Source organism: Trichosurus vulpecula, chromosome 3, assembly GCF_011100635.1.
Source record: "Trichosurus vulpecula isolate mTriVul1 chromosome 3, mTriVul1.pri, whole genome shotgun sequence".
Taxonomy (NCBI): Eukaryota; Metazoa; Chordata; class Mammalia; order Diprotodontia; family Phalangeridae; genus Trichosurus; species Trichosurus vulpecula.
In genome coordinates, this window is record NC_050575.1 from 288,091,083 (window position 1) to 288,113,662 (window position 22,580).

At 41.6% G+C, this 22,580-nt stretch overlaps 1 protein-coding gene across 1 annotated transcript in view; it reads right to left on the reverse strand.

The window, feature by feature from the left end:
- ACOXL (acyl-CoA oxidase like) overlaps positions 1 to 22,580 on the reverse strand; it is a 531,229-nt gene that overhangs the window by 56,586 nt on the left and 452,063 nt on the right. The window contains exon 17 of the mRNA XM_036753019.1: positions 18,247 to 18,317. Coding sequence (XP_036608914.1) covers positions 18,247 to 18,317 — 71 coding nt within the window. The remainder of the gene's footprint in view (positions 1 to 18,246; positions 18,318 to 22,580) is intronic.

Here is a 22,580-nt window from a genome sequence, read left to right on the forward strand (position 1 = left end):
GAAAGACAGTGAATATCTAAAAAAAGAAATGGGATAACCAAGAGTCAGCATGGCTTCATCAAGAATAGGTCATAATAGACTAAACTGGTTCCTTTTTTAACAACATTACCAGATTGGCAGATTAGGGAAATGCTGTACGCATAGTTTACCTAGATTTCAATAAAGGATCAGGCCCAAAGAGCATTTATTAGTGGCTAATTGTCAACTTGGAAGGAGATCTCTAATGATGTGTGTGACTCAGGGAAATATATTTGACCCAATCCATTGTATTGGATACTTTGCTTATGTTTTGAGTCAGGGTGTCACACTGGATAGAGTGCTGGGCCTGACAGGAAGACTCACCTTCCTGAGTTCAAATCTGGCCTCAGACACTTACAAGTTGTGTGGCCCTGGCAAGTCACTTAACCCTGATTGCCTCAATTTTCTCATTTGTAAAATGAGCTGGAGAAGGAAATGGCAAACCACTTCAGTATCTTTACCAAGAAAACCCCCAAATGGGGTCACAAAGAGTTGGACACAACTGAAAAATGACTTAACAAAATGTTTTCAGTAAAGGTATACTAGTAATAGGTATAATAGTAATAGTATGGGTATACCAGTATACTAGTAATAGTAAAGGTATACTAGTAATAGAATATTTATTAAATTTGCATTGATGCAAATCTAGGAAGGAGAGCTAGTGAACGTGCTTAACAGCAGTTAGGCTACCAAAAAAATCCAGACAAGCTACAATAATATGCAGGTCTAAAAAATGAAATGGTGATAACTATAAAGTAATTTTTGGGTTCAAAAAATCAACTTCCCAGGTATAAAACTGGGAAGTGTAGCGACAGAGCAGTTTTTGTAAAAAAAAAAATTTAACTGATCAACCTACAAAAGTTTATTAAGTGTCTGCTATGTGTCAGGCACTAGTTGCCAAGAAAAAAATTCATTGCCCTGAGGAGTTTTACATTCCAATGAAGTAGAAAATACACACATACACATATACACAAACACACACATACACACAATATGTACAAAACTGATAGAAGGTAACCAAGTTGTGAAGAACTTTAAATGCCAAGTAGAGGAGTTTATACTATCCTAGTTGCAAGAGTTCTTAACATGGGGTCCATGGACCCCAAGGGGTTTGTGGATAGATTTCAGGGAATAAACTTAGATAGGAAAAATTATATCTTTATTTCAATATAATTAGCTTCCTTTGTAATCCTATTAATTTTATCTAATGCATTTAAAAACATTCTGAGAAAGAGTATATAGGTTTTAGCAGACTGTCCAAAGAATCCAGGACAGAAACAGGGTGAAGGGCCTCTGTCCTGGAGGGGCAGGGGTGACATGGTTGAATGTGTAATTTAGGAAAATCACATTAGTGACTGGGTGAAGGATGGATTGCAGTGGGGAGATAAAGGCCAAGAAGTGATATGAGATCCAACAAAGCTAATGTAATATTAGGCTGAGTAGTGTTTGGGACTAGCATGGCAATGGTTTTGTTGGGTTCTGTGCTTTGGTCAGACTCTATCTGAAGAACTGTGTTTAGTTTGTGGCATTGCATTTTAGGTAGGATGCTCATAAATTTGAGAATTCCCGAGAGGCAATTGTGAAAGGATGGCAGATAATGACACATAAAAACTAACTGAAGGAATGAAAATGTTAAATTTAGAAACAAGAAAACTTAGGAGAAACATGGTGGCTCTTTTGAGTTTTCATTTGGAAGAGGGACTAATATTTGGTGCAACTAGAAGCAACCGGTAGAAGCTGCAGACAGGTAGCTTTTGGCTCAGTGTAAAGGAAATTTCAACAAAAGCTGTCCAAGAATGAAATGGGCTACTCCAGGGAACAGTAGGTTCTCCCTTGGTTAATGGTCCCTGAGCAAAGGCGGGATCACTACTTGTTGGGGAAATTTTAGAGGAAAGGACATAATTACACCAGAGTTTGAGCATTTGGGCAAAGTACAGGCTACACTTGTAGGGACTGTGTTTCCTAACATGGCGTTCTTCAAACAGCAGGACCTTAATAAATGTTTCTTGAGTAAATGGATGGGTAAAAGACAACACCCTGAATGACCTCCTGAAATGAATGAGGAGGTAATGCCTTCTTGAAAGCAGCTTTTTCATTATTGCCCTAGCACATCCTCCTAAGGAGTAAGTTATAAACATTCTCCCAGACCAATTTTCCCAAGGCTTTTAGCCAAAAGGGGTTCACTTCTAATTCCTGTCTCTTCAATCAGCTTAAAAAGATGAGCGTAACTCCAGTTTCAGAAAACTCTTGTTGTATCTCTAAGTGTTTCTCCTGGCAAGAGAATCTGCTGCTTCATACTTTGCCCAGAGCGCCAAAGTAAGGAGAGAAGAGAAAAGAGGAGAAAAGAAAGATGGAGAGAGGTAGAAAGAAATAGGTCTCTAGGAGAGAGTGGGGGAGGGAGGGAGGGAGGGAAGGAAGGAGGGAGACAGAGAGAGACAGAGATAGAGAGCATTAAGGTTTGCAAAGGGCATTACAGAGATGAGGCAGCTAGGTGGTGCAACAAAAAGAATGTGGGACTAAGAGTCAAGGAGACCCAAGTTTAAATCTGGCCTCAGATACTTACTAGCTGTGTGATCCTGACAAGTCATTTAAGCTCTCTTTACCTCAGTTTCCTTATTTGTAAAATGAGGATAATAATACTATCTATATCCCATGGTTGTTATGAGGATCAAATAAGTTAACATACGTAAACCACTTTGCAAAGCCTTGAAGCACCATGTAAAGCTATTACTATTACTTTTATCTCATTTAATACAAACAACAAGGCGGTGGCTGTAGGATCCCCACTTTACAGATGAGGTAACCTAGGCTTAGAGGTTAAGTGACTTGTCTGGGGTCACAAAACTTGGATGTGTGTTAGGAAGGATTGGAACTCAGGTACTTTTGATTCAGAGTTCAGCCCACTTTCCACCATGCCACCTAGAAACCTATATATACAATTATTTTTGCATGTTGTATCTCTCCTCCTCTGTACCCTCAGAAGAATGTAGGTTCCTTGAAAGCAGGAGCTATTTGCCAATTTTGTTTTTGAATACTCTGTGCCGTCAGACATAGAAGATGCTGAGTAAATTCTCACCCGAGTAGATTTCTGAATTTCTACTGCCGTGTTTTTGGTCAGTAGACTTCTGATCATTTACAAGCGAAACAAAGAAGACAGCAAATCAAATGCAGGAAGGGAAATAGGAAAAGGTGGGCAAGTGCAAATTTAGCAGAAAGCTTATCCCTAAGTCTCATGACATTTCTAGTTATTAATCAAAGAGCAAATGTGGTTAGCTCAGAGCAAAGAAAAGAAGCTTCGGTCCTGCACTTTGTGGCGCTGCCTAGATCAGCCTAAACTTGAACAACTTCCTGCATAACAACAGTGCTATTATCCACAGAAATCTGCACTTAGAGAACTGGTCACAATCCCTCACTCACTAAGTTAACGTTTGGCCCTCTTGGTCCACATCACTGAAATCTCCTGACAGAATTTCTACATTTCTCTGGCTAAGTCACTTGGGATATTCTCCTGGGGATATAAGGAGCCGGACCTTTTTATTTAAATGGTGAAATGACAAGCTTTGGCTAGCCCGCCACCCCCCTCCCCACCTTATCTCTTTCTCTCTCTCTCTCTCTCTCTCTCTCTCTCTCTCTCTCTCTCTCTCTCTCTCTCTCTCTCTCTCTCTCTCTCTCTCTCTCTCTCTCCCTGATTTATTCTCCAAGGACCAAATTTTGCTCTCAATTCCCTATACATCATTTCCACTGAATATTTCTGATTTACTTGTTTCTGTCAAGTCATTTCACTGTTCCCCATCCTATTTTCTAGAAGAGGCTGCAATCAGATACATCTTTTAGTGTTGGGCTGATGGGAAATCAAAGACCCAACATTCATAGAAGCACTTTTAAATCAATCCTGTGTCAAACACCCCTAGGCAAAGATCCTCACAGAACTGAGCTACCTGTGCCGTGCACAGTCAGCCGACCTCGTTCTGCTTTTATAACTGGACCCTGCAATTTTTATTCCCTGGGATGTTTGATGTTATGGACTGTCAAGGGGAGCTGAGAGAAGAGAACAGCAGGGAACGAAAGTTTCTGATTTGGGCACTCTTGATTGTTAAAACGTGTCCATTCTTATAACACCACATGCCAGACATAGGTAACTTCAGACATTTAGCCCAGTGCCCCACAGCACTAATAGATAACTTACAGTCACTGAGAAGCATCTCAGTTTCAAGACTGCCATAAATGGGTATCAAGGAAAAAGCACTGTATTCAGAATCAGATGATCTGGGTTCAAATCACAGCACAGCTCCTATGTGACTTTGGGCAAATCACTCCCCTTTCTGGGACTCAGTTTACACATTCATAAAATCCATCTCAGAGGTCCCTTCTATCTGGCAATTGCTTTGGGAAGTCAATGAGATAATGATTATAAAATGCTTAGCCTACTTTGATACGCAATATGTCAGTTGTTTCTATAATTGGACTCAAATTCTCAGGCCCATGTGAAGACCACCCAGCAACACAAAGACAAGGAAAAACTGTAAAGTAGGTTAAGTTTGTCTTTGGCCTTCTCACCATCATTTCTGCTCTGGGGGTTCCTTTCTACTTTTCTGACATACTATCCCTCAACTGAGACTCAGGAAAGTGAAGAGCTTAGCCCAAGTCACATAATGAGTTAGTTTCAGTGTGGTACAGGCTGATATCTGGGTCTCTAGGCAACTCGTGCAGTAATTTTTCTACCCTGGTACCCTCTAAAGGTAATAATAATTATTGTCTATCCTTCATTTCAAAGACGACCAATGATATCGTGGAGTGATGTCCTGACTCACTCATGAACTGGATTTAAGGCATGCAGAGTTGCATAAAGTCAGCAGCTTCAATCTCTCTTCCATAGTCAGCAAAGGCCAGTGGCGAGACAAAAATCAAGACGACTGGTGATGGGCCAGGAGGCAGTGGATGACCTTGGTGTCTTTGACGTCTGCCCAAGCTCTAAGGACTCCACAGCACCTGCTTCAGCCACCCTCATGGATATTGGAACACATTGTTCTCATTGGCCCATTCTGCCAGGGGGAAGGGTCTACACATGCTTGGGGTAGACATCCCCCTGACTGACCAACAGACTGCAGGCCTGTTGGTTACCCTCAACCTGGTTTAGCCCATCTGCCAAGGTAGAGGAGCAGCCCTGAAAAGGGCTCAGCAAGCCCTCACACCAGAGGTGCTAGCTCTCCCTGAACACACCATACACCCCAGTAATAACTACTACTATACTGCTGCTGCTGCTGCTGCTGCTACTACTACTAGCATTTATGTAGTATTTACTATGTGCCAGGTTCTAACCTGAGCGTTTTACTAAAATTGTCTTATTGATCCTCTCATCAACCCTGGGAGGTAGGTGCTATTATTCTCCCCATTTTACAGGTGAGGAAACTGAGGCAAACAGAAATTAAATGACTTGCCCAGAGTTACACAGATAGTGTCTGAGGCCAGATTTGAACTCAGGTCTTCCTGACTCCAGGCCCAGTGCTCTGTCCGTTGAGCCACCCAGAATTTCAGGCACCATGACGATGATCTTATGGGGTTAGGCAGACCTTCCCATCACTTCTCAGCTCACACCATGTAGCTCGTTCTCTGGTCCACCTCTGTTTATGGTGGGCCCTGTAGTACAGGCCTCTGCTGCACTAGAGCAAACAGACCTGAAATACACTAGTAGAAATTATGGGTCATCTTGGCCCCTTCCTTTTCCCTTCATAATCCACTAAATTGCCATGTCTTCTGACTCTGCCTCCCTATGACCTCTCAAAAGCTTCCCCTTCTCTTGATTCACGTACTCATTATCCTGATTGAGCCCCCATCACCTCTCACCTAGATTATTGCAATAGCCTCCCCACCGGTCTTGCTGTATGTGACCTCTACATAGCTACTAAACTGATATCATTAGAGCCCAGGTGTGACTTGGTCCCTCCTTGGTCTAAGAATCTTTAGCAGCTCCTTACTGCCTCTGGTATAAAATAAAAGCTCTTCTGTGGCGCATTAAAAAGCCCTTCACAATCTGTCTCCAACCTACCTGTGCAGGCTAAATATACATTACTCCCCTGCATGAACTCTACAGTCCAGTCAAACTGGACTACTTACCCTTCCCCAACCATCCCATCCCATGCCATGCCATCCCGTTCCCCATACAAGCTGCTCCCCATGCTTAGAACCTCTCCCTCCCTTCCTTTTACTTCTCAGGCCCTACTAGCCCCCTTTGACAGTCAGCTATAAAACAACTTCCTACAAGAAATCTATTCCGATAGCATCTTCTTCACTCTGAACAAAACTATTTTGTGTTTATTTTTTGTATATGCATTATTATGTACACATCTTTATATGCATTGTTTGCCACCCTCCCTTCTCCCTTCCCCCCAAGTAGAACATAAGCTTCTTGAAGGTAGGGATTGTTTCATTTTTGCCTTCATATCTCCCATGCCCAGAATAGTGCCTGGATAGTGCCATAGTAAATCTTACTAAAAAAAACTGAAGGCTTATATGTCTAGAAACCTCAGAAGCCCTTTAGTAATTTTATAGATGAGGAAATTGAGGCCCAGGGAAGTTGAATGACTTGTTAAGGTTACATAGGTATGAAGTGTCAAAGCTGCAGATGACACTATGGAGGAACTGGGCAGCTGGGGCAGAGGAGAACCAGCTCTGGAGACAAAGGTTGGCTCCTTTACTACGTGGACCTCAAGAATCTGCTGGAAATCCTCGTTCCAGTGCCATAAGGTTGAAGCCTGAAGCTGGAGCTGGTATTTCAGCATTAAGGGTAAGCAGACAAAGTTTCGGTGAAGTTCTTTGCCATGGACGAGTAAGCGTGCTGGGGAGGGGCAAGAGAGACGTAATTAACTGTTTGGGAGCAGGTTTAGGGTTCTAAAGGACCTGCCACCTACACAGAGGGAGAAAAAAGAAAGAGCAGCTAGAATGGAGGAGTGGGGGAAAACCCTAAGCTCCCACCTGACCTATACGGGCTATAGCTCCCTGCTGCCTTCGAAGCCCGGAGAGTCCCCTCAGCAAACAGCCTGTTGGGATGGTTTGGTTACTATGGCAACTGTCCATTGAAACCAGGAGAGCAGAGGCCCCCAGTCCTTGTATGCTCCACCTTCTCTAAAACACAAAACCCAACAAAAGGGGCCGTGAGAGAATCGGAGATGGTTCGCTTTGGGGACCAGTAGTACCTCACAAAATGGCTCAATTACTCGTCCCCAGAGCTGGGTGATATTCCTGGAGCAAGTGTGGGGAAGAGGAGAACTGTGGGAGAAGTGAAGCAGAAATAATCTTTATGACAATGACAATTTAAAGAACACTAGACAACCAGCTTGCTGGGGTGTTTTTAAGCCTCCTGAGCGGGGGAGGAAAATCAATGGAGCGGTCATGTGGAAAATTCTCTCTCCTCTCTTCAATGACCATCCATTCCCATGCTAGGGTGAAGTCATCTTGTAGCAAAAGCCCAGCATTCCTTGCAAGTTATGTTCACATCAAGGTAGGGAAAGTGTATGTTTCTAGGAGAATGGTTTTGGGAATTGGGAGGACAACATTCAACTCCCAGGACAGTCCAGAATTTGGTGAGGATTCTCTCTAGTAACTATGTAATGCAACAGAAGAATTCTAACTGGAGAGGCTGCCACCATGAGGGAAGAATGATAGAGGATAAAGAAAGGCCTCTCCAACAAAATTTACTTCCATTTCTTCTGGTGAAAACAGGGAAGGAGGTACTCAAAATCCAAGTGAAAACTGGGACACCTATCAGGTATTAAAGCATCACTACTGAAATGTTTCAGGCATGGGCCATGTCCATGCTAGGGCAGCCTAACTGGGAAATAGTTCCTGCTATGCGGGCCTCCCTAAGCTGCTGGCAAACTGTACCCCATCCAGCCCAACAGGCCCCCTGCACATGTCAGCTACTTAGACAGTAGGTATTGAAACTGTTCTACTTATTTCCTCAGACCAAATTATCTTCTACATATCTTGCCGCCCACCTCCTCCTGTGCTTCCCCAAGCAAACAATCTGAAGATTTCTTTCTGGAGGGAGGTACGCTAGTGTGAACCTCCTGCCAAAGTGTTTTTCATCTGGAAAGCAAACATATGAGACCATCAGAAACTATTCTGCTTAGGGAAAAAATACCCCAAAACAATGACAAAAATACCCAAAGGATTTTCATACATCCAGAATGGCTTATGGCAACATAACTATTTTTCTATAATAAACTGAAGCAAGTTATAACGTCCCACATGCAGCAAGGTCAGCCTTTACCCTACATGGCACCACAACAGGCCATTGCTGGGTTGGGGTAAGTGACACAGACCAAAGCTTCAGTTTCAGGGGTCTCTAGGTTCTAATATGTAACAGAAGGTGGCAGAGGGTTTGACTCTGTGGAGCTGGAAGACCTGGGTTTAAATCTTGCCTCTCATGCTAGCTACCTGCGTGACCTTGGGCAAGTAACTTAACCTCCCTTGGCCTCAGCGCTTTCATTCGTAAAATGAATGGTTTGGACTGGATTTATGTCTAAGATCCCTTCCAGGTCTGGATTTAAGATTCAACGATCCTTCCTTAGGGAATTAAGGGAGGCGGTCTGGTACAGTAGAGAGAAGATTGGCTCTGGAAGTAGAGGATGTGAGCTTAAATCCCTTGAGAAAAATCATTTAACTCCCATTAGACTCAGTTTGCTCCCCTGCAAAATGAGGGGGTTGCATGAGATGGCCTTTAAGGGCCCTTCTAGCACTAAATATTTCCACAATTCTATAGTCTACCAGTTTAATGTTATTTATCATGGCGGGGAGCGAGAGGGGACCAGGGGGAGAATTAACAGTAGTATTCATAATCCAAAACAAGGGACACATTTTAAAACGCAACATTTTGCCTCAAAGTGTATTATAGGAGTTTTTTCTTTCCTAATACATTTTGTTCAGTATTAAGATGAGTTTTTTGTTCCTTGGGCATACACTAACTGATGCTAGATGAAACAATGTGAATGTGGACTAAGTAACAGGAGGTAGCCATCCTGGGATTAAAAAATTTTCTGCAGGTGATCCATGAAGTGAACCTCATGCTTACAGAGCACAAAAGTGTTGAGTGCATAGACATGAGAGTAAATACAGACCCTACTGACACTCTTTACATTTTCTCTCTTAACACCACCTAAAATCAGAGTTTTCCCAAAGAGGAATGCACTATTCCAGGAAGTAGCAGGTTCTGTCTCACTAGAACCTCCTTTTCACCTCTATGCTTAGATCTCCTTATCCTAAAATAAAGGTTCATGACATGGGGTCTCTGAGCTTGTTTTACTTTGCTAAGTACATTTTAATATAATTAATTTTCTTTGTCATCTTATGCATTTTATTTTATGAATTTAAAAACATTCTTAAAAAAGGCCTATGGGTTTCATCAGACTGCCAAAAGGGCAATGACACCAGAAAAAGGTCAAGAACCCCTGCTCTAGAGGCCCTTAAGGAATAGCCGGATGAACCACTGTCAGACCTGCTGCAGAAAGGATTCTTGGGTTGGAGGAGATGGCCTCTGAGATCTTTCCAGCTCTGAGATTCTATGATTCTGATACACCCACATATTCCTTTGCCATATATGACAGTTAAAAAAAAAACCTCAAAAAGTTTTGCTTTTTCTAGAGTGAGTACACACTTTAAAAAATTCAGTACATGAAGAGAGAACCAACAAGGAATTTATCCTTAAACTGAAAAGAATTTCTCTTGCTGTTTTTTTTTGTTGAAGCCAGCAACATATGGGGGTGACATGGCTCCTCTCTGGGCAGCCACTGGAGTTGGAATCAATATTAATGGGGTCACTGTCATAGACTAGGCATGGCAGCAGATCTGCAACATTACTATATCATCAGATTCACAAAGGTACCATGGAAAGAGTTCTGGACTTGAAGCCAGAAAAGACCAGGCTGGCTTTGATTGCTACCTAGCTGTGTGACTTTGGGACAAATAACTCAACTACCTCTCTGAAGTGCAGATGGCTCATCCCCCAGATGGGGATAATATGACCTTTGCTTCTTAACTCTCCAGGTTATCCTGAGATTCAAATGAGATAACATCTCCATAGCACTTTGAAAACCTTACATACAGTAATCTACAAATAGGCAGCTAGGTGGCACAGTGGATAGAGAACCAGGCCTGGAGTCAGGAAGACACATATTTATGAGTTCAAATTCAGCCTCAGACACTTATTAGCTGTGTGACCCAGGGCAAATCTCTTAAACCTGTTTGCCTCAGTTTCCTTACCAGTAAAATGAGCTGGAGAAGGAAATTGCAAACCACTTCAGTACCTTTGCCAAGAAAACCCCAAATGGGGTCATGAAGAATCAGACACAACTGAAATAACTCAACAACAAAGATCTAAAAATATGAATATAACACCCTAAGTAATCATACAAGTTGTATACAGATGACTTAGAGAATTTTAAAATTCTATTGAAAAATAACATAAAATGTGCAAGGAAATTCATTTTTTCAATATTTTCTAATCTTAAGTAATTAGTTCCTAACTAATTGGCAGCTAGACAGCACAAAGGATAGAGTGCTGGGGAAATTCTGAGTTCAAATCCTGTACTGGGACACTTAGTGTGTAACCCTGGGCGAGTAGCTCAATTGGCTTGCCTCAGTTTCCTCAGCTGTGAAAATGGGGATAATAATAGTAGCTACCTCATAGGGCTCTTCTTTTTCCTCTGACTATCTCACTTGGCGATCTTATCAGCTCCCATGGATTCAGTTATCCCCTGTGTGTTGATGATTCTTAAGTCTGTTTATCTAGCCCTGACCAGGAGAAATATTGGCCTTCAGCCTCGTTACTGCCTATTAAACATCTTGAACAAGACATCCCATAGGCATCTAAAACTCAATATGTCCAAAACAGAACTGATTATCTTCCCTTCCAAACACTCCCCTATTTCCCAATTCTTAGGCTTGCTGTTGCTGTTTATTCTTCATTTTCAGAGGACCAATGGCATTGTGATGTTGTGTGTTCAGCCGTGGCTGATCAATCAAATATGAGCTCAAAAGGCTCTATGACAGGTTGGGCGCAAGTAGTCTGTTAGGACATTTGGGTTGGAGATGTCTCTGGATTTGGGCAGCTCATGTCTCCTTTGCGCTACTGTGATTCTCGTGGAGTACAGTGCCTTCTTTGATATGGGGATTCCATGCTGGGCAGTCTTGTGCCAGTGTCTCCCATGTCTCACAATTGATACTAAAGTTCTCCAGAGAGACCTTGAGAATGTCCTTGTATTGTTTCTTCTGACCTCCTTGTGTGAGTTCTCTGTAAAACAGTCTTTTAGGTAAATGTACATCTGGGCCATGTGGCCAGCTCATCAGAGTTGTGCTCTCTACAACAGAGTTTGGATGCTTGACAGTTCAGTCCAAGAGGACCTCAGTGTCCGTATCTTATCTTGCCAAGTAATCTTCACAATATTCCTAAGACAATTCAAATGGAAGCCATTCAGTTTTCTAGCATGGAACTGGCAGACTGTCCAGGTTTCACAGACATACAACAGTGAAGTCAGCACAACAACTCTGCAGACCTTCAATTTGGTATGCATTCTAATACCTCTTCTCTCCCATACTTTCTTTCAGAGCCTCCCAAATGCTGAAAAAGCTCTGGCAATACATATATCAACCTCATCATCTATGCAGACATGCCTGAAAAGTACACTGCCAAGGTAAGTGAACCTATCCACAGCATTCAAAATTTCTCCGTTTACTGTGAGCAATGGTTCCATGTATGGATTGTGTGGTTCTGGCTGGTGAAGGACCTGTTTCCTTGGTTGTCAGGCCAAAATTACCACAAGTGGCAGAGAATCAATCCATACTCTGTTGCATCTCAACCTCGGAGGCTGCAGTGAGTGCATAATCATCTACAAACAAGAACTCGAAGACCAACTCTCCCTCTACTTTGGTCTTGGCTTGTAGCCTTTTTAAATTAATTTACCTTTAGTGCAATAGCTGACCTTGATGCTGTTTTTGACCTTGTTAAAAGTGTTTGATAACATAGCTACAAACATTGTGCTCAAAAGCATGGGAGTAAGCACGCAGTCCTGCTTTATTCCACTGGTGACTGGGAAAGCATGAGAGTACCATCCTTCATCCAGAACCTGTGTGAGCATGCCATCATGAAAGTAGTGTACAATACTCATGAAATTCTCTGGGCTACCAAATTTTGCCATGATCTTTCGCAAGCTGTCATGACTGACAGTATCTAAAGCCTTTGTTAGATCAATGAATGTTGTGTACAGACCTCTGTTCTGCTCCTGGCATTTTCTCTGGAGTTGTCAGGCAGCAAACACCATGCCAACCATTCCTCAGGCTTTTCTGAAGCCACACTGGTTCTCAGGAAGATGACCATATTCCAGGTCCAATTATTCCATCAGCCAATTAAGGAGGACTCTGGCAAGAATATTGCCAACAATGACTAAGAAAGAGTTTTCCCCCATGATTGTCGCAGGACAGCCTGTTAGAGGCATACTTGACTCCCTGGAGGAAACTTCCTTTTGCCATATAATCTGGAAGATTTTAGTCAGCTTTTATATGAACAGTGGACCCCTTGCCTTGTACATCTTTGCTGGGATAGAATCAGTGTCAGGCACTTTGCCACTTGAGAGAAGCCTAATGGCATTCAACATCTCTGTTTCAGTTGGAAGTTTGGCTAGAGAGGGATTGACTACAACCTCAAGTCTACAGTCAATGTCTTCAGCATTGGTTGATGATGGTCTGTTGAGAACACTATGGAAGTGTTCAGCCCATCTCTCCAGGAACATATCCATATCACTTATCACTGTGGCTCCATCAGTGCGGAGAAGTTGAGATGCACTAGAGGTCTTTAGCCCATAAATTGTCTTCAGGGCATCATAGAAGTGGTTTGGATTGTTGCTGTCAGTGTAAAATTGAGTCTAATCTATTAGCCTTCTTACTGAGCCAAGAATCTAAGATTCATCTCTCTAAGATTCACTCACACTTTACTTTTGATGGGATTAAACATTGCCTTCTTAGAGATAGATGAGCTGTCCTGCTGGTGAATCCTGTGGAGTTCTCATTTCACATTTAGTAGCTTCTGAATTTCCCCATCATTTTCATCAAACCAATCCTGATCTTTGTGAGTGTTCTGGCCCAGACAAGCAAATGTGGGCTAGTATACCAAGTCTCTGAAAGCTGCCCACTCCTCTTCTGCTCCACTGTTGCTAACCGTGTGCTGACTGAGCTTTCCCTCCATGTCAGCAATGAACCGTTCATGCATGGGAAAGTGCTCTAACCTATTGATGTTGAGTCTCCTGATAGTTGGCTTGCCTTGGGGCTGCTGCTTTTGTTGAACACAAATGCTTAGCTTAGAAAGGATGAGTCTATGATCAGCCCAGCACTCTGTGTATTGCCTTCATCGCTCTCAATCCTGCCTGTCTATTCTCCTTACAATGACATAGTCTAGTAAATTCCAGTGCTTGCCACAAGCGTGCTTTCATGTTTTCTTGAGGTTAGATAAGCAGAAGACAGCGTTGGTAATGAGAAGATCATGAGAAACACAAGTCTTTAGTACTAAGTGACCATTGCTGTTGATGTTTCTGACTCATTCCATTCCTCCCAAGAACTCCCTGCCATGTCTGGTAGTCTATGCTTACTTTGTTGTTAAAATGACCCAAAGCTACAAGGTTGTCTTCTTTTGAAACACTGATGATGAAGGGTTCCAGGTCTTCATAGAATTTTCCTTTTACTTCATCAGGGTTTGTCATGGTGGGAGCATATGCACCGATGATGGTGACATGGCACTTTCCTGCAAGTGGCAAACACACTGTCATGAACCTGTCATTCATTCCTTTTGGGAGGCATACAAGCTTATTGACCAGATTAGATCTGATTGTGAAACCTACACCTTCTTCACGTGCTCCTCAATCACTGTGGCCACTCCAGAAAAATATGTATCTGGCTCTGGCTTCAGTAAGCTGGCCTTCGTTTGTCAGCCTTGTTTTACTCAGGACTGCTATTTGGGTGTAGTACCTGCTGAATTCTCACAACAAGAGCTGTTTGTGTCTCAGGTCTACTGGATTTCAAGTTGTCCATGAGTATGTGCACTTTCCATGTACTGATGGTAAATGGAATCATCTTTGCAAAATTTTTTTACCTTTTTTTTGTGTTTCAGCTTCAGGGTGGGATCCTCACCTGCCACAATTGGGTGAAGCACAAGATTTTTAGTACCTTTTCTAGCCCCTTCCTCATGCCAGCTGAGACAGTTTTACTGGAGTGTGGCTTCTGTGTATGCTATAGCTGCTTGGAGCCAGAGGTGAGAGTTGGGTGACTGGTGAACACCAAAGGTGGTTGAACACACCTGAGAAGGGCTTGCAAGCCCTCACATAATAGGTGCTAGAGCTCCCTGAGCACCCCACACACCCAGGCTTACAATCCAGGTGCCATCCTCCATTTCTCACTCTCTTTCACACCCCATATCTAATCTGTTGCTAAGGCCTCTTGATTATACTACATTCTTTCCTCTGACAGTGCCACCACCCTGGTGTCAATCCTTATCACCTCATGTCTAGACTATTGAAATGAGTTGCTAGTTGGTCTCCTTGTCTCAGTAGACTCACTTGAGTTCTCCACTCAGCTGCCAAAGTGAACTTCCTAAACCTCAGGTCTGACTGTGTATGAATGTCTGTCTTTCTGTCTCCCTCTCCTCTCCCTGCCACCCCACTCTCCCTCTCACACACGCACACTCATGTATACACATAGAATCCTCATTCAACAAACTCCTGGGGCTCTTTATCCCCTCCAGAATCAATACAAAGTCTTCTGTTTGGCATTCAAACACATTCATATGCTGCCCCCCTCCATGTTCTCCCCCCATAAGATACTCTATCTCCCGACTTCTGCCATTTTCTCTCCCTCCTTATTTCTACCTCCCTGCTCCCCTGGCTTCCTTCAAGTCCCAGCTAAAATCTCATCTTCTAAGGGCAGCCTTTTCCAGTCCTCCATAGTGTTAGCACCTTTGCTGCTGATGACCTCCAATTTGTCCAGAATATATCTGCTTTGTACATAGTGCTTTCCATATATCTCCCCCGATAGACTATGAGCTCCTTAGGAGCTTTTTTGCCTTTATTTATTTCTTTATTTTAGCCTTTCTTTGTATCCCTAGTACTTAGCATAGTGGCTGGCACATAGTCGGTGCCTAATAAATGTTTATTGACTTATTGATAATTATAAAGTGCTTTGCAAAACTTAAAATGCTATGTAAATGTTAGCTTTTAGCTAACCAAGTAGTTGGCATAGAGTCAGTTTGGAACAGTCTAAGAATCAACAAGCAGAGAATCATTTAGGGTCAAAATCTGGAGCTGGAAAGGGCCTTTAAGGCCTAGTCTAAAGTCTTCCTCTTAGAGATTCTGAAACGGAGGCCCAGGGAGGTGAGGGTATTTTACCAAGGCAATGAAGTTAACTGATGGTTGGAAGCCCATTTCCATGTTCCAGCACAGTGATCTGCCCTCTTCCAACAAGCTGCTTCTCCTGAAACCATGATGCCTGACAGTCCAGTTCAAAGTCTGCAAAGTGCTTTTCATACATTATCTAATTTGAGCCTCCCAATCATCCTACAGAATAACTAGTACAGGTTTTATCATCCCCATTTTACAGACAAGAAAACAGAAGCTAAGGGGAGTTAGGTAACTCGGCCTTGCAAGGCCCAACACTCTACCTGTGGCCTCCTCTATGTGACCATGTATGAATTAAAACAGGGGTCAGAAAACCCTTTAGCCCTAAATGGTGACACCTTTACGACTGAGCAATAAGAATGTGTGCTCCTGAAAGTCCTAAAGAGTAAGCAGGGAAGAAGAAAAAAAACTTAAGAGAGAAAGAAAAATAATGATACCTGATATATCTGTAGCTCCTTTATGTATGTTATCTCATTTGACCCTTACAACAATCCTGTAGGTATATGACATATGAGATATTCTGTGATTCTGTGACTTGCCCACAGTCATACAACTAGCAAGTGTCAGAAGTGGATTTTGAAATTCAGCCTCCTCATTTCAGATTCAGGATCTGTGCATTACATCATGTTGTCTCTACTTAAGATGGAGAAGGGGACAGTAGGAGATGAAGAAGCTAAGAGGGAATGACAGGCCCTCCCCTGCCAAAAAGCCAGTGAAACAAAGAGAAAGGGGAAATATAGAGAAAAGAAGAGGTCATATATGGTAAGGAGGGGCATGACGTTACTAACAATTGCTGGTTAGTGACACTCATGGGCCAGGTTACCTAGAAGAATGTGTGCAGATCTGTATCAAGGCTGTCCAGATGCACCCCCCCCCCAGCAAATTCTAGGCCCCAGAAAGATAATAGTTACATAGAGTAGAGATTCTGAAGTGGTTTTGTGCCATGGACCTCTTTGGGGGACTGGTGAATCCTGTGCACTGTCTCAGAATAATGTTTTTAAATGCGTAAAATAAACAGGATGACTGAAGGAACAAATTATGTTGAAATAAGTTATCAAATAAAAACCCTTGTTTTTAAAGTTCAGGGACCCAGGTTAAGAATCCCTGACCTAGAGGGGAAAGTTTTGGCCTCATGTGTTGAAAGAATGGATCAAAGGACCTTAGAGCTAGAAAGCATCTTGGGGAATCCTGTCAGATTCTTCATTTTTACAGATGAGAAAGCCATTGCCCTGAGAAGTGAGGTAATTTGTCCAAGGTTACCGACAAGGAACATAGGGAATCTTTTAAACTTTGAATAAAGCTGGGTGACTTCTCTGGCAGATAAAGGGGACTCTGCTTCCAATGTACCTTTTTGGATTCTAAGTGAATCCTGTTTGCTGTAGGTATGGCCAACCCAGAATGGTCTTCCATTTTGTTGTTACTGGTGTTCGGTTGTATATGACTCTTCGTGACTCCATTTGGAGTTTTCTTGGCAAAAATAGTGGAGTAGTTTACCATTTCCTTCTCCGGCTCATTTTACAGATGAAGAAACTGAGTTAAGTGACTTGCCCAGAGGCACACAGCTAGCAGGCCAAAAATGAACTCAGGTCTTACAGACTCCAGGCCTGGTGCTCTATCCACATCACCAACTAGCTGCCCGGTCTTCTATTAAATAGGCCCAATTTTCAGAAATGAAAATTGTACTTAAGGCCTGCACATTTTTGCTTCAAAATATATCATCATAAATGTAGAGGTTTAATATTACCAACATTTGCTGGTGTATTAAATGTTAAAAGTTTTAAAATGGACAGATCCCAAATACCTCATCTCGAGAAAATTACTTAAAACCCACTTATAGAAACATTCTATGTTTTTTTAATTAATTTTTTTTGTTTCCCACAGTTACTGGTATTTGATTATAGGATTTAGTCCCTGGTTTGATGGGCAGAGACAGTGTTTTCCTAATAGCACAATGTTAGAACTGTCAGCAGTTAAATGTTCATGTCCCAAGTTAAAGGCAGATACAGTTTCTTGGGGAGAGTGGGAGTGTCAGCCATTGGTGGTAAATAATGAATATTATGTCCATGTGTGTGACTTTGCTACAATCTGTAACTGTTTAATACTTCTATCTGCATTCCTATACAAGCTTCTCTTTGTTCTCTGTGTTTGACCAAACTATTCAAAGATACAGTTTTAAGTAACTTGTGTGTTGTTGGACAGACACTTCTATATTTTGGATTTAGCTTTGCATGCAACCTAAATGTTGGTGACAGGAGGACTTTGCTCTTTTTTTAATCTGGAAGAAATTTTAAAACAACAATGATTGAGATTGAGGATGAATAAAGCTATGCTTTCCCTCAGCAGCAACAATTCCATCAGTAATATGTGCTGCCTAATTTGTATTAGCAATCCATTGTAGACTCAAAAGTGAGGATGAGGGACACACTCAAGCCCTTGCCTCAATTAAAAAGCATAGTAGGAGACATAAAACATGGCCAACTCTCATAAATCTGCTAAAAAAAAAAGTCAAGACACTGTCAGATTAGTTTAAATAGAACCAACCGAGATCTCTGGAGAATTAAACAAATTCCCTGGTAGTATTTGACAACCACTTTCCTGTCACTCTCATGAACTCCACAGGCAGCAGTGGTGCTCATTAACCAGCAACCCTCCTACTCGTCGATGACAAGTTTATCCCCACAGAGTGTAAAAATTCAGAGATGATAAATTTACTCCCTCTTGTAAAATGAAACTATCCTCCGAGCAATAAAAATGCTAGGAGGCTTTAAGAAAATAAGCGCTTTATCTCATAACCTACCTTCATTAACAAAGTCTGGTCCTCCCGAACAGGGCAGCTCCCCACTGCTAAGGAGAACTGTTCTAAAGTAACTGAAAAAGAAGAAATTAAAATGAACTGGTATACATTAAAAAAAATGCAGTGGAGCATTTATGTTGTAAAATACATCAACTAGCATTTAAAACCATCGACTACCATGTCAATCTTTCTTCAGTTTTCTCTGTAGAAACAACAACACAATAATATACATTTCTTTAGGGCAGAAGTTGGCTTTTTTCTGCCTCTTTTTTTTTTATCCCTGGTGTTTTACACATAGTAGGTATTTAATAAATACTTGTCGAATGTTGATGAAGGAATGAATAAAACCCCCCTTGTAAAGCACTTGGTATGAATTAGAATACTACATGGGCTCAAATCTTGTCTCTTATAGACACAGGGATAAAGAATATCTTCTATATAGAGGACATAGAGTTAGTGTGAGGAAGCTTTGCACTAACACAAGTTTATAAAACCAATCGATTCTTTGTCCACTGAACAGTTTTCCATCACAAAGTTCACTGAGTTTTCTGGGACACATTTAAAATGTCTGAACACAAGTCCATCTTCGGGTCCTTTCCTGGTGGTATGGCAACATTTTCCTATGTGATTTTTCAACGAAGATCGTAATAGTTCATGTTTATATAGGACTTTAAGGTTTCTAAAGTGATTTTATCTGTTATCTCATTTGGTTCTCCATGAGGTAGGTGCTTTAATTTCCTTCATTTTATAGATAAGGAAACTGAAGCTCAGAGAGCTTATACCCAAGATCATGCTGTTGGTATGTATCTGAAGCAGGATTTGAACCCTGGGCTTGCTGACTCCAGGTCCAATGCTTTATCTGTCCATTACTCAGCTCTGTCTTCCCTTACGTGAATTCTGTAAACTCTCAAAATATTTGTAAGTCAGTGTTTCCAATGACATATACTATCTAAAATGAAGGATAAGTCATTCTTTTTAAAGATGAGCCAAGAAGAGTTATGGAGAAGGCAATGGCAAACCACTCCAGTATCTTTGCCAAGAAAACCCCCAATGGGATCATGGAGAGGCAGACATGACTGAAAATGACTGAACAACAAGAAAAGTTGTGAAATGTGAATTAATTTAAAATACATTTCAATTGATTATGAAACTTCTACAAATACTTTTCTAGTTAAAAAAATGATGGAATCTTAGCATTGGGAGGGACCTCCAAGGTCATCTACTGTAACCTGCCCCCCCAGCAGTAACTCCCTTTAGCAAAGCCTTGACAACTAGTCATCCAGTCTTTGCCTGAAGACCTTCAGTGAGGAAGAATCCTCAGTCTTCCAAGGCAACCCATTTCATTTTGAAAAAGCTATAACTGTTAGGAAGATTTTCTTTAAACTGAACCAAAATCTGCCTCTTTGCAAAGTCTACCTTTTGCTTATACTTCTAACCTCCAGAGCCAGGAAGAACACATCTAATCTCTTTCCTATGTCAGCCCTTCAGATACTTGAAGACAATTACCATGTTCCCCTTATCCCATCTCCTTAAATCTTATCTTTTCAAGCTAGACACTTCCAGTTCCCGAAATTATCCTCCTATGGGATGGTCTCAAGGCCTTTGACCTTGGTGCCATACTATTCTGACTTGGTTTTCATCTGTCAGTGTCCTTCCTAAAATCTGGTAACCAGAATTGAACACAGTACTTAGACATGATCTAAAGCAGAACACTGTGGGACTATCACCTTCCTTATGACGTGATATTCTCTTAATTCAGCCAAAGATTGCTTTATCTTTTTTGGCTGCCACATCCCATTGTTGACTCATATAGAGCCTTCAGGCCACCCAAAACCACAATCTTCTACATCTGACCTTTTGTCTAGCCACACCTCTCCCACCCTATATTTCAGCAGTTGAATCTGAAAACCTGTGAGGCTGTTGTCCTTTAAAAGTTAAAATTAATTTAATAGGCTACATTTGTTTTGCAGTGGTAATATAGCTGATGGTGGCAACAGTTTTCTGGAGAAAAAAAAACAGCCTTAGCTTCTTGTAAGAAGATTTTCACTGGAATTGCTAGGTTCAATGGAATAAAAGCATTTATTAAACACTTATTTCTAGGCTTTGGATGCATCGAGTGAGGTTCTGGTTAAGACAACAGGCCTGGTGCTTCCTTCTTCATTCACAATGGATGACTAAAATATACACCTATTAATGGCGTCTCATTCCTGAATGCCATTTCTAAACAGTGAATCACCATAAGTAATGACTCAGGGCAAATGCTGCCTGCTTCTCTCCCAAAGAGTGCTATTGCAAACTGTGTCCCTTACTAAACTTCTCTTATTCTCAGACTCAACTGTCAGAGGTCTAGAAAGCCTGGAAACAGTAGAAGAGTTGTTTGAAAAATGATGTCCGTAATGGCACATTGGGAGAGAAGTATTAAAGAAGGCTCTGGGAGCAGACATAACAAGAGGAAGATCAGAGAGTAGAGGAAGTCAGAGATCCTTCCTGCATCTTCAACAATGTGGGGATGCCATTGAGATAGAACAGGGTTCTGGCTATTCCTGTGAGAGTAGCAAGAGCTGAAAAAAAAACCAGTATAAGTCTCATCCTTTACTTAAAAAGGAGGTAGCCTAACATCAGTGGAGCCCTGATCTTGTTTAGGTGGGCATTCCCTCCGAGGGTACAGATTGTAACTTATCCACGTTTCCTTATTTTTTGTGATCCTTTTTCATGCTCTTCCATAATTCCTCCTTAGAGAAGTTACCCAACACACCGGGGTGGGGCGGCTTCCTCTATATCAGGGGTCCTTAATCTGTGTGTGTGTGTGTGTGTGTGTGTGTGTGTGTGTGTGTGTGTGTGAGGTGGGACTCTGGTAAAGTTTATGGACATCTTCTCAGAATCGTGTCTTTAAATGCACAAAATAAAATACAAAAGAAATCTATAATATTAGAATACAGTTATGAAATTTTTTTTTAAGTTCAAGGACCCCAGGTCAAGAAGCCCTCCTCTGGGTCTTCTCACATTCTCTGGTTATCAGTGTAGCGCGTAAGCTCTCCATCTTTGGCTTTCACTAGCTGTCTAACGACCTTCTTTTTTGATAACACACTTCCTGTATTATGTCTTTTATACCAATTGTTACAGACGTCATTGGTGATGTGCTTTGGCCTATTTACTCCTCCTGTGCATCTCTCACTGCCCTTTGGGTCACTCACCATTTTGATTGGATAGGAAGCCTATTGAATGAGAACATATATCTTTGACAGGCAATACAGATGGACCCAAAGCTAGATCCAGAATTCAAAAGGAGGAAGAGGGAATTGAATAGGAGGAAGAGGGCACAGTAGATTGCATTTGGGAAACTGCACAGTGCTTTTGACAATCCCTCGCTGCTCCTTCACACAAAAGTACATCTTTTTAATACCAATATACTTCTGGTGATGCTATTTAATTATGTAGCATAGGTTTATCATAATAAGGTAATATAAGAAGTAAATAAACCAATATGCCCCCCTTTCCCCTAAAAACAGCTCACATTTCTAGAGCTTTACAATTCACTAAGCACTTTCTTCCTAATAGCTCTGTGAATTATGTAATACAAGTATTATCATCTTCATTTTTACAGGTGAGGAAATCGAGGCAAAAACTCTGAATCTCTATTTTCATTGAAGCTTCTATTCCACCGTGAACAAATCTGTTTGTTTACTTTGAAAACATTCCCTTTGAGAAAGAAGCAGTGGAGAGAAGAGACTATGATATCCAGGAAAAATGACCACATAGTAAATACATTTAGGCCTGGAGATTACAATTGGCCCTCAGGAGAGCCTGAGTCAAAGTGCTTTCCAAACTCCCAGTCATGCCCAAACCCAAATGGGTTTGATGCTTAACTATTGCTATCCAGACTAGCTCCAGTCACATATGAAGTAGCTTTTTATCCTTATCATGAATACTGTCTTTCATTCCACGTTTGTCACATGGATCATAGGATTAAAGCTGGAAGAAAATTTAGGGCTCAATGCAATCTCTTTCTATGTGAGGAAACTAGTTCCCAGGGCGATATAATAAATTGGCCAAGGTCATATGGATAATAGCATCACTATGACTCAAACTCCGGTCTTTCAGCTTTAAATCCAATGCAGCATCATGCCTCTCCTTACTCTTATGATTCTGTTATATTGCACATACCATCTCAAATGCATCAAGCAGAATCCTCCAAGTGATATGATAAATGATATCATAGTTTATCTTCCCTATGATAAATCATATCCTTTAAACTTCAACTTTAAACCCTCCTCCTCCAAGACTATGAAAACAATCTCACACTTAACCTACATGTGTCCATCAGGCGTCCAACACAA